The sequence below is a fragment of the Chelonoidis abingdonii genome, chromosome 2 (assembly GCF_003597395.2).
Source record: "Chelonoidis abingdonii isolate Lonesome George chromosome 2, CheloAbing_2.0, whole genome shotgun sequence".
NCBI classification, from domain to species: Eukaryota; Metazoa; Chordata; order Testudines; family Testudinidae; genus Chelonoidis; species Chelonoidis abingdonii.
In genome coordinates, this window is record NC_133770.1 from 84,025,072 (window position 1) to 84,043,263 (window position 18,192).

Consider the following 18,192-nt stretch of genomic DNA (forward strand, 5'->3'; position numbering starts at 1 on the left):
CACAGCCACATTTGCAAGTTTTCTGACCAACTGTAGAGCTGATTGGGGGGTGGGGAGGTGATGATTTAGTAATACCAGCGTCCCCCCATACTCTGTATGTTGCCCCCCGATGACTAGTGACTGACACATCGAACTCTTTGTATTATCTTTATTTAAATATTTTCTAATAAACTTTTAAATCTGTAAAATCAGAACACTTCGGGCTTTGTTTTCATTCGGGTTTAGAAGATTCCAACCCTAGTTCTGGCCAGAGCATTTCACGTGCAATCACATTGTGACATGCGAACGACAACCTGGTTGCAATGTATCACAGACAACCACAAGGTGACTTTTAACTCACAACTTCATCACAGCAATCATGTTGTAATGTTTAACCTACAACGGTGTCACAACAGTGAGTGAAAACCATGTTGAAACATCAGCTTTTAAGACTGCTGTGTGACGTTTAAATGAAAATAATGTGACATTACCCTGATTTTTATCACAAATCTTGCTATATTTCGTTTTTTTCTTAAACTTCCAAATTCCGGAGTCAAGTGGTTGCATAAGAATTGTGGCCTTCACTGAAAAATGGAAGTTTCTAGCCCTCATGGTTGGTCTGAAAGCATTGAAAATTTGAACCTTAAAGTCTCAAAAAATAGAAGACAAATATAAAGAACCCAAAATGTATTATTTTGTAAAATCTCTTTATTTTTCAGCTAAGTTCCTGATTTTTAGGGGCCTGACTCAAGATTTTTTGAATGCTTAGGGTTGGTAATGCAGGATATTTTGAATCAAAATATGCCACAGATGGACCATAAATGTTTATAATAACTGTGTATTCCCCATAAGGTGTCTATCTTCTAAGTAAAAAGCAGTGTCTGCGCCTCCTGTACAATGCAGTGCATATATCGTCTATAATACTGTGCATGGCCTTATGTATGTCTCCTGTACAGAGCGATGTATCTCTGTTCCTCTAATAGTGTCTCTACATATTGTTATTATCAGATGCAAAGTTTTGGGCTCTGACTTCACCGGGTCAGTCACTAACATTTATTTTCTATTTATTGATCGTTATTATTATGATAATCCGTCGTGCACACATCACAGACAGCCGTAGACTAGCCACCACATTCCCTCCTGCAGCTCGGGCTCTTTTGTGCCCGGAACTCTCCTCGCGGGCTGGGTTGCAGCGGGGAGGACCCTGCTCGTGGGGCTCCGGGCCGGAAGCCTTCTGGGAGTGGGGACGTGTCTCTGCGCTGCCGGGCCGAGCGTGTGGCCGTCTCGAGCCTCTGCCATGGACTCGGCCAGTCTGGTGGAGGAGCTGCAGCTCCGCGTCCGGGAGCTGGAGGAGGCGCTGGCCAGGGAGCGGGGTGGCGGGCAGGGCCAGCGGGCTCGCATCGAGAGGATGAGCCCGGAGGTGAAAGACTCCAACCCCTACAGGTGACGGCAGGGGGCTGCTCTAGGGGAGAGGGTAGCTGCCCTATGGGGAGGGACAGCCCTGTGGGCGTGGGAGGAAGGGACAGGGCTGCCACGGGGAGTGGGGGAAGGGGCCCTGCCATCTGGGGACAGTGGGGGCAAGCTTGGCACGTAGGGGTTTGGGGTAACAGAGGGGGTGCTGCCATGTGGGGTGTTGTTATGAAGGAGAAGGAAGAGAGCAGGAGTCAGCACCTGTTTTATTGAGACTTGAGAGAGCTGCCATATGGGGGCTGTTGTGCACGGGATTTGTGGGGACAGGGAGGCTCCCTATACTGTGTGGGGAGGGGAAGGTCTGATCCCGACCCCTGTTTAGGAGATGCTATGTATTAAGCAAATTAAGACATCTGCCGCAGTTTAATTCACTGAGAAGTGGTGTGATGTGCCACCCCACTTCATCTCGCCCAAAACCCTACCTGTCTCTTGGTGATGAATTATAACACTATTTTATATTTTCTGTCTTTAAGAGTGGAGTATTTTACTATGAGTTAGTTATGGAGAAGTTACTCATAAGGAAATAGTATACAATATTTGGGAAGAAATGGAAGTTGGGACCCCTGTTTCCCCCCCACTAATTTACTTTTGCACATTGGGTCATTTAGAGGCTGATTATCATAGGCGCAGAGGATTTTCAGTGCCTAACTTATGGATTTCACCACTTTTGAGAATCAGTCCCATAACCTTTCTGTTCCTCAGTTTGCCCTGGGATTAAATAATAATATATAGGTTTAAAATAGTCCTTCTTTAGGAACACTTCAAATTGTAATACTTTGCACTTATACAGCAATAAAATAATAATAGAGTAGATACAGTACCTTTTGTAAAGCACTCTTATCCTCTATAAAAAGTGCATATTAGTGCAAAGTATTACTATTTAAAATGTGTCAGTACCAGCATTGTGTTTAATCCTTTCACTTCTAGTTGTCCTCAGAACCTGAAAATAGCTCAGTACCTTCAAATTTCTCTCATAGTCAAGTATTGGAGTTAAAAAGATTGTTCTCCCTGAAAGATTTTTTGTTTTGTTTTGTTTTGTTTTGTTTTTAAGGTAGTTATGAGGGCATTAGCCTGGCATTGGGAAAACAGTTATTGCAGCCACATTAGTCCTCAAAATAATTGAAATTGTGTGTACATGCTCCTCTCCCTCTTTCTCCCTCCTAATCCTGCAAACAATAATACTGTGAATAGTCTCATTTGTTTCAGTGGGACTATTCACACTAATAAAGTAAAGCATGTAAGTGCTTGCACCAGTGGGGTCCTAGTGTTCTATGCATAGATATAGGTTTCCATTCTCACTTCATTCATGTCCACTTAGCAGTTTTAAGTGTAATGAGCACAGAGGTCTTCGGTTTATTCGTTAGAAACCCAGTATGCAGAAGAGTTAAAGTCATGTTCTTCTGAAGCTAGCAGGAAATGTTTGTTTTTTTCCAAGCTGCTGCTTACAGAATGTGATGGTGATGCTAGCAGGTTGGTTGTATGATATAGTGACATAGTGGCTTTCATTCTGAAGTGTGCCTAATACTTCAACTTTCTGAAATGCATAAACTTTTGAAATAGAATTGGAAAACAAATAAAATAAAAGGAAAATAATATAAATTAAGGGTCTCAGATTGTTCTTGATAACAGCTAGCTACAAGTGGAAAATTTGATTATTGTAATCTGCTTTAGAGACTACTTAATATTAGATTTCAGGGAAGAGATTATAGTATCTGGTGAGAAATACGACATTTTATGTTAGTGTTGATTTCAAAGCCATTAACTCATTTTCTTTGCTTTTGAATTTATCAACATTATTATGTTTATTTTCAAATAATTTACCATTTTATTTTAGTTTTAGTCTTCTAGTCTTCAGTACATCTTTAATTGATTGCTTAAACTTAACAATTTTTAAAAATAATCTTAGAGGAGTACTATCATAAATATTCATATTCTGAATCTTTTTCTTTTAGATACCTTAGTGGAGTAGTATAAATCTAAATATTTCAGAAATAAAATTATAGATGCTAATCTTTCCTCTTTTGTGTCCCTTCTCTGTAGTCAAGAATTCCACAGCATTTAGTGTGCAACTGTTAATTCTATTTTGAGCTCCTCTGGGGCTTGTTCTTTGTCACAACTATTTGAGCAACAGTAAAAAGTTGAATCTCAGTGATTTTGAGAGAGCTTTCCTTGACTATGTTGGATGGTTTTTTAATTTATTTGTTTTGTTTTTCCTAGCCGCCTGATGGCATTAAAACGAATGGGAATTGTGAAAGATTATGAGGTATGATTATATTTGTTTTAGAAAATTGTTTTTACTTCCTCTCATGGAGGCTACTTTGTAACATACTACTCTGTATTTATTTTTCTTGTTACAGAAAATCCGTACCTTTACGGTAGCAGTAGTAGGTGTTGGTGGAGTTGGCAGTGTGACTGCTGAAATGTTGACAAGATGTGGCATTGGTAAGGTAATATACATTTTCTTCATGTACTAATAAACAGATGAACTAGTCCTGTATATGATAGGTACTGGCAAGATGGATTTCTTGTTTGAGTCTGCACCAATGTTAGTCGGCTGAAGCAAACAAAAGAGTAATACTGACAAAAACATTGAAAATGATGAGTCTTCTGAGGTAACTTGTTCTCTGGTCAAGTAGACTAGCCTTACCTAGGGCCTAGTCCTGTATGTTGCAAATCACCCTCAGTTGGGTGCTGCACACTCTGTTGGATCAGGTTCCTTCTGTATTGCTTTTAGTTCAGCCATAGAAGGCAGTGGAGGAGGAAAAGCTATTAATAAAAATTGCAGGGGGTGGGGGTGCATAATGCAGAGAAGGAAGATTGAGCACTTCTGTTTCTCATAAAAATAAGAACAAGGGGACATTAAATTAAATTGAGAGGCAATGAATTTAAAACAAATAAGTGGACACAATTTTTCACACAATGCACAGTTAATACATAGAATTCATTGTCACATGATATAGAGGCCAAGAGCTTAGCAGCAGGATAAATTAGATTTATATGGGTAACGAGAACATCCAGAGTTAATATAGTACAGGGTTTTTTAAGTGTAGGAAGGGATCTAAACATTCATGCTTCAAGGCAAAAGCTAACCTCTATCTCTTTGGGGTGAGGAAGAAACCTTAGGAGGAGGTTATATCATAACTCATCCTAATAAGCAGGTTATATCATTTACATAAAATAGCTACAGACATAAAGGGTAACAAGAAAACATTCTTCAAATACATTCGAAGGAAGAGCAAGGACAAGGCAGGCGCATTACTCAATGAGGGGGAAAAAACAATAACAAAAAATGTGCAAATGGCCAAAGTGCTAAATGACTTTTTTGTTTCGGTGTTCACCAAAAAGCTTAGTTGCGATTTGACGTCTAATTTAGTAAATGTCAGTGAAAATGAGGCAGGATCAGAGACGAAAATGGGGAAAGAACAAGTTAAAAATTACTTAATCCAGGAAGATGTCTTCCCATCACCTGTGCCTGATAAAATACATCCTAGAATACTCAAGGAGTCGATTGAGGAGATATCTGAACCCTTAGTGATGACCTGAAAAAAGTCATGGAAGACAGGAGAGATTCTAGAGGACTGGAAAAGGGCAAATAGAGTGTCTCTATAAAAAGAGGAAATAAGGAGAACCCAGGGAATTACATGCCAGTCAGCTTAATTTCAGTACCCAGAAAGATAATGGAGCAAATAATTGAGCAATCAGTTTGCAAACACCTAGATGATGATAAGGTGATAAGTAACAGGCAGCATGGATTTGTCAAGAACAAATCATGTCAAACCAACCTAATAGCTTTCTTTGACAGGCTAATAAGCCTTGTGGATGGGGGGAAGTGGTGGCAGATGTGGTATATCTTGACTTTAGTAAGGCCTTTAATACTGTATCACATTACCTTCTCATAAACAAACTAGGGAAATACAACCTAGATGGAGCTACTGTAAGATGGGTGCATAACTGCTTGGAAAACCATACCCAGAGAGTAGTTAGTTATCAGTTGTTCGCAGTCAAGCTGGAAGGGTGTATTAAGTGGGGTCCCACAGGGATTACTTCTGAGTCTGGTTCTGTTCAGTATCGTCATCAGTGATTTAGATACAGTAATGGCCGAGAGAGTACACTTATAAAATTTGTGCACAATACCAAGCTGGGAGAGGTTTCAAGTGACTTGAAGGATAGGATTAAACATCAGAATGATCTGGACAAACTGGAGAAATGGTCTGAAGTAAATAGGATGAAATTCAGTAAGGACACATGCAAAGTACTCCACTTAGGAAGGAACAATCAGTTGCACACATACAAGGTGAGAAAGGAGTGCTTAGCAGTCACAAGCTAAATATGAGTCAACAGTGTAACACTGTTGCAAAAAAAAAAAAACAAAAAGTAAAACCATAATTCTGGATGATTAGAGTCTTGTAAGCGCAGAGAAGTAATTTCTCCGCTCTACCCACACTGGATTAGCCCTTAACTAGACAGTATTTGCCCAATTCTTGTGCCACATTCGGAAACGATGTCGGACACGGATTTGGTCAGGAGAAGTCCAGAGAAAGAGCAACACAAAATGAATAAGATGGCTAGCAAAACATGACCTATGATGGAAGATGACACAAACATTGGTTTGTCTGAGTTTGGAGAAGAGAGACTGAAAGGGGTAATGATAACAAGTTTTCAAGCTACATAAAAGGTTTCCTTACAAAAGCGAGGAGAAAAATTGTTCTCCTTAGCCTCTGAGGATAGGACAAGTAGGAATGGACTTAAATTGCAGCAAGGGCGGTTAGGTTGGACATTAAGAAAAACTTCCTAACTGTCAGGGTGGTTAAGCACTGGAATAAATTGCCTAGGGAGGTTGTGGAATCTATCATTGGAGATTTTTAAGAGCAGGTTAGACGAACACATGCTAGGGATGATCTAGATCAGTGGTTCTCAACCAGGGATCTGGGGGGCTATGAGCAGGTTTCTGGGGGTCTGCTAAGCACGACCAGTGTTAGATTCACTAGGGCCCAGGGCAGAAAGTCTAAGCCCTGCCACACAGGGATGAAGCTTGGGACCTTGAACCCTGCCACCCAGGGGTGAAGCAGACGCAGAAGCAACTCAGCTTTGCAGGGTGCCCTGTGAAGTGGGGCCCCCAGCAACTGCCCTGCTTGCTACTCCTTAACGCCAGCCCTGGCATTTATATGCAGAAAAACAAGTATTGTGGCATAGGTGGGCCGTGGAGTTTTTATAGCATGTTGTGAGGGGCCTCAGGGAAAAAAAAAGGTTTAGAACTCCTTGTCTAAATAATACTTAGTCCTGCCATGAGTGCAGGGGACTAGACTAGATGACCTCTCAAGGTCCCTTTCAATCCTATGATTCTATGATTTCTTCTGAAGCAGCTGGTAATGGCCTCTGTCTAAGACAGGATACTTGACTCTTTGGTCTACTGACCTGATACGAATTGACATATCAGATGTTCTTCTGTATTAGCTAGTCATTGAAAATGAGTAATTGTTATCTACATGCTAGATTTGCAACTCAAAAATACAAACAGAAATTAGCTTGAAATAATCACATGTAGGAACGTCAAAAGAAAAGTCACTAAAGTTAGTGTCTGTTGATGTGGATAATCTCCTGAATGTTCTGCTTGTTTTAGATAAATGTGTTCTGTTAACCATCGTTCTGATGACTTGATCTAAACAGTTTGGTTTTCTCAGGTCTTAGTGACCAGTAGTTTAGGGCCCAGTCCTGCAGTCCATACACCTCAATAATGGTTTGCACTTGAGTAGACTCAGTAAAATGGATGGAACTACTCAGATGTATTTATAGGATCAGGTACTGTCACAGTTTGCTGTTTATAATACCAACATGGTGTTCATCAGCAGAGACCCATTGAAAATTCATATATATTATTATAATCTTCATTGTAGCTGCTACTGTTTGATTATGACAAGGTGGAGCTGGCGAACATGAACAGGCTCTTCTTCCAACCTCATCAAGCTGGACTAAGTAAAGTGCAGGCAGCGGAGCATACTTTGAGGTATATAGTAGGTATCAGATATGTTTAACATGGGATGCTATTTCAAACTTAGATATTTCACTCTACAGAAAAAACCCACAACAAAGTTGCATGTTCATATGGAATTCAAGGACTGAGCTTCACTAGAATTTTTCCTGGTATAAACTTGGGTAGATGTAGGAGTTTTTATTTATTTGTTAATGACATTTTTACACTGGAAAAGCCTTAGTGCAGATGCAGTTAGACCAGCAAAAAGTGATTTTTGCCAGTAAAGTTTTTCATTCAGAGAACTGGCATAAGCACATTTTTGCCAGTAGTGGCTGTGTCTGTGGTAGAAGGCTTTGCCAGAATAGCTGTAATAGCTAATCTTTTGTAAGCTAAAGTCTGTTTCTAAAAATTCCAGCAGTGCTTGTGACTTGGATGAGTGAGAGAGTTCTTTGAGGTTGCTACTGCATTCATTATCACTATTGACTGATTTTATTTTCTTTATAAGGAATATTAATCCCGATGTTCAGTTTGAAGTACATAACTACAATATCACAACAGTGGATAACTTCCAACATTTCATGGACAGAATAAGGTAAAAAAAATTTAGAAAAGCACACGACTTCTTTTGATGTTTGTTGGTAAATAAAGTCTAAAATACTCTATTGGCTTCATAATTTTTTTAAACAGGCCTCCAACTGGAAGACAATCACATTTTATGTAAAATATATGAATATAAAGACACTTTTCTGTTTCCTAGTCCTGTTATCCAAGTAGATCTTGGTAAATAGCATTTACTTTTGTCTCACTTTAAATTAAATTTGTTCCTTGTTTATATTAGTGTATTTTTAGCTTTCCCGCCAAATTGAAGATTCTGTATGTTGTCATACTGCTTTAAAAAGACATCAAATTGCGCAATCCTTTCTTTTGAGTAGCTTGACTCTCATTTCCAATGTAATTAATATCTCACAAATTAGTTCTGAAATGACTGCAGATATAAATGTGTATGGGTAGGGTTTTGTGGCCTGCCTTGTGCAGGAGGTCAGACTAGATGATCATATTGGTCCCTTCTGACCTATGAGTCTATGAGTCTATGTTATGCAAAGAGAAACCATTAGGGGAAATAAAAATTTATACTACACTTCTTTAAATTTGTAAGAGGTGCAAATTATACCCAGTGATATTTCCTTTAGTCTGAAATATCCTCTTATCTGAATCTCTTATGATTCCTCAGATGACCCCATTTTTAAGGACTTCCTTTTTTACTTAATTCTATGGATGTCCCTTTACATTGTGGATAAACAGGGTTTTGTTTGAGACTGTGAGTGTTAAATAGGATCCAGACTGTTTTGTTAGATAGGAATATATGTCCCATCAATTTATGTAATGAAAAGAATGAAATGTCTTGACTACAATTTTAATGTGTTTTGCAAACCGTCCTCATGTAAACTGTGGTATTTACTTTAGTTATGGTGGGTTAGAAGAAGGGAAACCTGTTGATCTTGTACTGAGCTGCGTGGACAACTTTGAAGCTCGTATGGCAATTAACACTGTAAGTACAGCATCTGAGGCCTGTGCATATTCTTGTAGGTTTGCTAATACATTCTTCCATTATTATTTACAGAAGTTATGTGCACCATAAAGAAGGCAAAACCTTATTAAGGAATCTGTTAATATATGTGAAAATAAGGAAATGTGGGGAGGAAATGAGCTTTTCATTCAGTTCTTAGAACATAAAGAGTAGACATAAAACAGATTACATGTGATAGTAAGTAATGGTTAGTAACGGAAAAGTGTATTTTTGTTAAATTTTATTTGTATTGAGTCATCTTGTAAACCCTGTCTAAATTCACTAATGACTTTCTTTGTATAACTATCTTATGGAAAATTTGATAAGAATCGTTCTATTTTGATGTACATTTTTAAGGCAGTATACAGTTTTTACTATGTGATTTTCCTTCACAGTTGTAACAAATGCAGTGTATTGTCCAAAACAAACATTTTTGTTGCCATCCACCTGCTAGCTTGATCAGCATGTGTATATATGACACACATAAATGTATAAACATAATAAATCCATTCTTGTGTGTGCATGTATGTAAAATAAATAAAGGGAGAAAACAGTAAAGAAATTGAATAGAAAATCCTAATAAACCATATTAGACTCCTGGGCCCTGATCTGGCAACTGTGAGTTGGAGCCCTGTACTTGCGCAGACCCCCACTGATTTTTTTTATGGTGCTCCAGACAAGTGCAGAGATCTGCCTTCCTGAATCCAATACCCATATTTGGCCTTCGATTTTTATTGTTGTCAGAATTACTAAAAAAAAAGACACAGAAATTGTTTACAGCCAGACCTCTTTTAATCTGACAGTTCTTTTGTCTTCTGGCTTTAACCTTCTAATAACCTTTTGCAACAAACTTCTAGTGTTAATTTATAGTAACTCTTGTGTATGTTTGTGCTTTCAAGGCCTGCAATGAGCTGGGACAAACATGGATGGAATCTGGAGTGAGTGAAAATGCAGTCTCAGGACATATACAACTTATCATACCTGGTGAATCTGCTTGTTTTGCGGTATGCAATCCTTGGCTAAGGGGTCCTTTTCAGAAATCTAGGATTCACTATATTTCTAGTTTGTGCTTTTTAAAACAGAATATGTGGTGTGAAACTGGTATTTCAAGGCTACACAGCCACAGCTTGTTTTAGTTCAGAGCAATTCTGGTTATTGCCTTTGTGTGGTCTGAGGTTTTTATTAATTTTTTTTAATGAGATTGCTTTTTTTCTGCTCCCAGTGTGCTCCCCCACTTGTAGTTGCTGCCAATATTGATGAAAAAACATTAAAACGAGAGGGAGTTTGTGCCGCCAGCCTTCCTACTACTATGGGAGTAGTTGCAGGGATTCTTGTACAAAATGTTCTGAAGTAAGTTGTTTGAATGAACTTCTGTGACTAAACTTACAGTATCTTGTTATAAAGAATACAACAGGCTTCTTTCTGATCATTAGAGCTTCACGTCTTCAGGACTTTATAAGCTTATGAGATTGGTGATCTTTCTTTCCCAGTGACAGATCTGCCTCTCTATTTATACAGACTCATGTACAAAGGCATTTGCTTAAAGGAGTTGATACCAAGATATGTGATAGGAGGGTACATCTACACTGCAAAACAATACCCTATGGCAGCAAGTCTCAGAGCCTGGGTCAACTGATTCGGGTACTGTGGGGCTAAAAATAGCAGTGTAGATGTTCCTGCTTGGGCTGGAATCCATACTCTGAAACCTGAGGGGAGCGGTTTAGAGCCCAGGCTCCAGCCTAAGCAGAAAAGTCTACACTGCTATTTTTTAGCTCTTTAGCGTGAGCCCGAGTTAGTTGACTCAGGCTCTGAGACTTGCTGCCACAGGTTTGTTTTTTCCCCTAGTGTAGACCAGGGGTCGGCAACCTTTCAGAGGTGGTGTGCCGAGTCTTCATTTATTCACTCTAGTTTAAGGTTTCGCATGCCGGTAATACATTTTAACATTTTTAGAAGGTCTCTTTCTATAAGTCTATAATATATAATTAAACTATTGTTGTATGTAAAGTAAATAAGGTTTTAAAAATGTTTAAGAAGCTTCATTTAAAATTAAATTAAAATGCAGAGCCCCCCAGACCGATGGCCAGGACCCCGGCAGTGTGGGTGCCACTGAAAATGAGCTTGTGTGCCGCCTTCGGCACGCATGTCATAGTTTGCCTACCCTTGGTGTAGACGTATCCTGAGTCACTGAACTTTTTGTTTTGGAGCTACCATTTTCTACAGATTGTTTCAAGTGGTCTTTCACGATACTTGGGTTTTTTTATTCATCTTGAATTACGAAGTCTTGAAGAATGTCAAAGCAGAATAACTTATTTTTCCTTTGCACAAAGCATAGGAAGAGAGTTAGTCCTGCATAGTTTCTGTTCAGTGATGCAAAACAGCTATAAATATTTTTACTGTATAGTAAAATTTTCTACAATATCACAAACTCCAGCTGTTCAAAGAACTGTATTCATGAGAAAATTTGAACAATTGTGTGTGCATAAACTTGTTTTCCTTTCCTTATTTTTAAGTTTGGAAAATAGGATTTTTGTCTCTTGAGTTCGTCTGTTAAAATCTTATTTTAGACAAACTTATTCTGGGGATAATTGTCTAGATGCTGTTAGCTGCAGATGCCGAATTAAAAACAATCCAGATCTTGTGAAGTAAAACAGAGGGTTGTTTTGCCTTCAGCTACAGAGGTGTGCCATTGACTTTAGTGTATGTTGTGTGAATTTACATAGAGGCAGAATTTGGTTCTCTAGTAATAAATATAAGAAATTAACTGTTTTTAATGTGTGATTTCCAAGAGGTCAGCCTGGCCTAATTTTGTCCCCACTGAAGATTTTTCTTCAGTGGTAGGAGAGTTAAGCCAATGTTAATTGCTTTTGAAAATTCCACCCTGACTGAATGGTATTGGACACAAGTAGGGTGGAGGGGAAGGTTGCACCATGAGACATTCTAAATGAGGGAGCGGCAGCCTTTGGCATGCGGCCCATCAGGGAAATCCACTGACGGGCTGGAATGGTTTGTTTACCTGCAGTGTCCGCTGGCCGCAGTTCACCATTCCAGGCCAATGAGGGCTGCAGGAAGTGGCGCAGGCCAACGGCTGTGCTGGCCACTGCTTCCCACAGCCCCCATTGTCTTGGAACGGTGAACCACGGCCAGTGGGAGCTGCGATCGGCCGAACCTGCCGACACTGCAGGTAAACAAACTGTCCCGGCCCGCCAGCGGTTTTCCCTGACGGACTGCGTGCCAAAGGTTGCCGATCTCTGTTCTAAACTTACGATTTCCTGGGTTTGCAATCAAGTATCAAATTTCATCCGGGATCCATCTCTCATATTTATATCTATACAAAAATAGGGCCAAATTCTCATGCAGTATAATTCACAATAGCTCCATTATCTGATAAAGCTATGCTGATTTACACCAAGTGAGGATCTACTACATAATTTCTGAAGTTGGTATAGGTAATTTAAAATCAAATGCCAGTAATTTAGGGTAACAATACAGTATCACGCCTGAGGGTATACAAAATATAACATCTGGAAAAAGCATTTAGGTAACTCACTCTGGAGCTGCGAACAAGAAAAGACTTTCATTTCACTGCAGTTCTCATTCTGTTTTTCCAGATTTTTATTAAATTTTGGTACTGTGAGTTACTATCTTGGTTACAATGCGATGCAGGATTTCTTTCCAACTATGGCCATGAAACCAAACCCACACTGCAATGACAAAAATTGCAGGAAACAGCAGGAAGAATACAAGGTAAAAATCCATCTGTTAATGCATGCTGAAGGTCTATGGTAAATAAAGCAGATCATTCTGTACTAAAGCAGTGTTGACAGGCTGTTTCCTGATGGTTGCACAAACTTTAAAGTTAGATGATTTGAAATATTTTCAGAAGTATTTGTTGGTCATCTTAAAGTAAAAGGTAAGCAAAGTGACTTATGAAACTTGTTTTTTCCTGGGCAAAGCGATAAAACAACCTAATAAAATATTTGTCGCTTAGTACTCAATCCTGCAACCTCTTACGTATGTGCTTAACAGTGTGTAAAGATGACATTTAATGGATTTCTTTAAAAAATTATGCTTTGCTTTCTGATGAATAAAGAAGATTTGAACTTTTTTTTTATTATTTTTTATATTGTATTAAAAATATCAAGAGTGTCACCTTTGCTCTTCCCTGCTTTTGCTCTAAGATTTGTGGAAGGTTTAATGATGATGTATATTGTGAGTTCTCTTAGCCTCTTAATTAAAGAGTGTGTGTTTAATATTAATCTTATTTTCCCCAAAATTTTCATTAGTCATTGATGTTGAATTGGGGGAAGAAATCCTTTCAGGCCTTCTTTATACATAGTAAAGGAGCATGCTGGCCTCTTAAACCCAGGGTTGTGAGTTCAATCCTTGAGGGAGCCATTTAAGGATCTGCAGCAAAAATCTCTCTGGGGATTGGTCCTGCCTTGAGCAGGGGGTTGGACTAGATGATCTCCTGAGGTCCCTTCCAACCCTGATATTCTATGGCTCTATGCCCTTTTTTAATCCTTTGCAGGTCACCCTTAAATGTTTCCTAAAAGGCCATAAACAGACTCACACAAATATTTAGACTGTCTTAACTCTCCTCAGTCTTGCAACAAAAATAACCACAAATTCATGTTTGTGTTTTGTTTTTTCATGTTGTCTCTTCAGGAAAAAAAGGCTGCACAACCAAAACAAGTAGTAGTTGAACAGGAAGAAGAAATAGTTCATGAAGACAATGATTGGGGTAAGCAATTGTCTCAAACTTGAACGGACACCACCAACAAATCAAGGAATTTAACTAATCTTTATTAAACACTATCGGTTACTCACATTTTTTCACTTCTAATAAATCTGATAATTAAACTAAACCAGTTTCACGTTTTGGTTCTCATACATTAAATTTTCACCTGTTCAATCTCAACACTACAGAAGTATGTTTAAATAAAATGAAGAAAATATTTTATCTGAACTTCTTTAATCTTGTGAAAATATTCATTAGATTTTACAGGAACTTTTATACAGAACTCAAGTTTGGGTCTAAGTTTATCTGCATGTCTCTTTAAAGAGCTTGTCAACGAATATTCATTATAATCAGGTTTCTGTAACATAAGGGGTTATATATATAAAATTCCTTGTAAGGGCATTAACAACTGAGAAAATGCTTGGCTGAAACTGTCAGCACACTTGTCTAAAAAATTTAATTCATATACTCTAAAAATAGTTACTCTCTGAATATTGTATTTTTAATAAAATGAAAATATAAGCGTACTATCAGGAAAAAATGTCCCTACAATGAATGACTTAGACTATGAAAGAGTACCCATAGGGGAGCTGAAAGGCCCATCCCTGGAGCCATTTAAAACATGTTGAAGGGAATCTGACTTAAAAGGTCTCTTACTGCATGTACTGTTAAAGTATTTTTTTTATTTTAATAAGCTCTGGTTGCTGCAGTTTTCATCTAATGGCAATAACTTTGATCCTCTGATTACAGTTTTTTATTTAAATTATTAGTTGACATTTTGACACTTAGGTATTGAGCTGGTATCGGAGGTTTCAGAAGAGGAACTGAAGGCTGCTTCTGGTCCACTTCCTGATCTTCCAAATGGAATAACAGTAGCATATACCATACCAAACAAGGTAATGTTAAATCATCCTTTTTATAGATTTATTTAATGACAGTATTAGAAGGTTCTATATTACGTGAAACTAGTCATAGAGGAAAATACTATAAAGCAGTTGTCTGCTGTATCCTTTGGAATGTACTAAAAAGCATTCAGTTATTACATAAACTGATGAAAATACATGAGTTATCAACTTATTACCATTTGTCCATAGTAAAACCCCATCTGTAACAATTCTAGTAAAATTGCACGCCTGTACATTCAATCTGAGTGTATCTTACAGACTCAAGCAATAATAATTTGATTGTACAATAAAATTATTTTAAACAATTCATTAGCTTGAAGCTTCTGAGGGCAACAGGAATTAATGAATTTCAGTTTCTCTATTTGTGTTGAGGTTTAAGCACGCTGAGGAATTCCCCGATTGTTTAGGCAGGCAAAACCATTTTTACAAATTTATAGAATCATAGAATGTCAGGGTTGGCAGAGACCTCAGGAGGTCATCTAGTCTAATCTCCTGCTCAAAGCAGGACCAATCCCCAACTACAAATTTACTTTTATTACCATAAAGCTGAAGCACAGTCTCCGGGAAATCTGACTTCCATACTTATGCATGAAAAACTTATTTTCTTAAATCCTAATCAGAATGGAGTTTACCAGTGGATTTTGGGTCAGACATATAAAACTGTAAATGGCTATGGAATAGCATATGTTGTAATGTTCGGGCCTGATCTTGCAAGAACTGTGTATTCTGAACTCCTTAGGTCTATTATATCCTGTTTTATTCAGAGCAAAAAAACTAAATATCCCCCCCCGCTCCCTCCTTTTGGTAATAGGAAGAGAATGTTGTAGCTGGGGAAACAACAGTGGCAGAGTCTGAGGAAAGTCTAGAAGAACTCATGGCCAAGATGAAGAACATGTAGGCAAATGGAATATTGAATTTAACATTTGGGATCTTGCACTAGAGCTGAATCGAGAAATATCACAAGAAAAAGTCCTGTAAGAAATTCCTTTCTTAAAACTTGAACTTTTGGTAAAACAGAACTATAAAAACTTGGAGATGCCATCTCATAACTGTATTCTGCTGTCTATCTATATACTGCGTTAAAATACAAAGTTGTACTGCTGTAAGTTTATTTCTCCTCATGCTAGGGTCCAAATCTCTAGGGAAAATTAAAGATAATAGACAAACTGACACAAAAAAGGTAAGCATTGCACATGATGTGGAATGATATTCCACATGTTGGCAATATGGGGGAAATTAAAGGTGGAGTAACCTTATCTGGATGGAGTGGTCCAGGGGATTGATAATGGAGTCTTTAACATGTATATTGCTTCAAATGTAAACCAGATTCGTGGCAGTTGTAAGCATCCAGCTGGCTACTGTTCAATGGGCTATGTTGTCTAAGTTTGTAGTGTGGCTGTACCTGTTTTGTGGGTAAATGGACGGCTTCAATCTTTTCATAGGCCATAAATTTCACTAAATTCATAAATTTTAAAGGATTGAGTGATTTGTCAGTTTGTGTCACATCCCTATTCTTTCATAAACAAGTATTTATGTATGCATTGCTTTGTGTTTGACAGTGGTGTGAGTATGCAGTTGTAAGGCACAAGTGTTTTGATATGAATTCTTTGTTACTGTGTCAACGACTGAGTTGACCAAAACAGCTCCTAGCATGCCATCACTGCAGCTGATGAGCATTTTTACTATGTAAACATGACTATGACTTATCACTGAAAAAAATTAACTGCACAGGAAACGTCAGTCTTCTCAAAAACACCTAAAAACCATTCTTTGTTTACTTTTAAAAGCTAGTTATAATTCTAAAATCCATTTAGAATTATTTGGCTAGCATTTAGTTCAGGGGTTCTCAAAGTTATTACATGGGCGGGTTGCAAGCTGTCAGCCTCCACCCCAAACCCCGCTTTGCCTCCAGCATTTATAATAGTGTTTAAATATATTTAAGTATTTTTAATTTGTAAGCGGGGGGGTTGCACTCAGAGGCTTGCTGTGTGAAAGGGGTCACCAGTACAAAAGTTTGAGAACCCCTGATTTAGCTACTACTTTACATGGCTGACAGCTTTATAAAAAGGGAGCTATTTACAATTTTATCCTATGTAGTTTTACAAAAATAGTAATTAATACATATATAAAATTATTAGAGATGATGTTAGAGTATGCAAAATAGTTCTTGACTGACTATAGTTAGCAAAGCAACTTTTACACTTGCCCATTCCAAATTGTAAAGTGAGGTGGTGGAGTCTAGACCTAACTTTGCAGATGACTATGTACCAGTGTTTAAAACTAATTTAAAAAAAAAAGCCCTGTGGCTGATGATGTTTTTCACCTTTGCAATTAAAGCATATTGGAATTTAGAAGTCTAAAAAGAACCATGGTATTTCTCTGACTGAGAAATCTAAGAGGAATGTCTGATTTTTTTTGTAACTCAGTGAACAAATACACTTCAATGCTGTATATTTTTGCTAACTTTGTTCATTTATGTGGTAAGCTACAATATACTATCAACTTAAATTTTTAACAGTGAATTTTACTAATGAGACCTTGCTATGGGTCTGTACCGTTAAATCTCTGCTGATACACTGGAAGACACTATCAGTTTTGATGTGGAGTTCTACTGTGTTCATTAAGTTACATAGAATTTGGCTTATACCAAATATACAAACGCTTCAATTTCATCTACGAACAGGACTTGGTAGGATATGTTTTCTACAGAAGGAAAATCAAGAGAGCTATTACACTTGTTTCGGACACCATTACAAAGAAGTCAAACATCTATCTGTTCGAAATTTAGAAGATTACAATTTTTGTCTAGATAAAAACAGCTTTTCCTATGCTGCAAGAACCTCATCGTTTGTGCAGTCAGTTAGAAGTTTCTTCAACTAAGTGCTCAATGTCAGTTTTGATTTTGTACATTTTTAATTGCAGCAGTATAAAACTAATCATTCCCAAGTTACATTCTTATTTAAATATTTCTTTTTCTATTCAGAAAAAAATGCTGAAGGAAGGTGAGGGTGCAGAATTGACTTAATGGCTCACCGTAAAAGTGGGGAAAAGGGGAAGATAAATAGTATCCCTTTGAGATAAACAGCCTTGGCACTTTAACACTAGCTGAATAAATGGATTTGTTCACGAATGAAGTTTCCTCATAGATCTGACACTGAACTCTAACGTATGAAAAGGAGCGTTATTTTTAAATTAGTGAATTTATTAAATTTATTGTTTGTAAACAAACAGACTTAATTGATCATTGTAACTAACTGGGAGAAATGCTCCATTGTAAGTTTAATACAAATCAGTTTACTGCTATTCACTGATGCTGTTCTGTTCTTTCTTCTGGTTAATACAAGTATGCTTGTATACTGGAGTTTAATGAGCAGTTTCTCTCTACTAAAATTGAGAGGTGTACACCAGTTCCCAATTAATTTATAATATTTTTCTCTCAGGTTACTCAGTGAAAAAGCATATTCCTACTAAAAAAGTGGATATAACTCATACCAATTAAAAAGCTTTCACTAAAGAGGACAAAGATATCAGTCAGAGCTTGTCTACGGCATCAGTTCATGCA

At 37.8% G+C, this 18,192-nt stretch overlaps 1 protein-coding gene across 3 annotated transcripts; it reads left to right on the plus strand.

Moving 5' to 3' along the window:
* Window positions 1-219: 219 nt before the first annotated feature.
* On the plus strand, window positions 220-17,931 carry UBA5 (ubiquitin like modifier activating enzyme 5). Of its 3 annotated transcripts, none has more exons than XM_032805873.2 (12): window positions 220-1,422; window positions 3,667-3,712; window positions 3,807-3,896; window positions 7,344-7,453; window positions 7,926-8,012; window positions 8,885-8,969; window positions 9,887-9,991; window positions 10,210-10,337; window positions 12,596-12,731; window positions 13,653-13,728; window positions 14,515-14,621; window positions 15,442-17,931. In XM_032805873.2, the coding sequence occupies exons 1-12, from the start codon at window positions 1,277-1,279 to the stop codon at window positions 15,526-15,528; spliced, it is 1,203 nt and encodes a 400-aa protein (XP_032661764.1). In that variant the 5' UTR covers window positions 220-1,276; the 3' UTR covers window positions 15,529-17,931. The 3 variants fall into 3 exon arrangements, with proteins under 3 accessions (XP_032661764.1, XP_074918618.1, XP_032661767.1); XM_075062517.1 differs by having other exon boundaries at window positions 3,807-3,891; XM_032805876.2 differs by lacking the exons at window positions 10,210-10,337; window positions 12,596-12,731.
* Window positions 17,932-18,192: the final 261 nt, after the last annotated feature.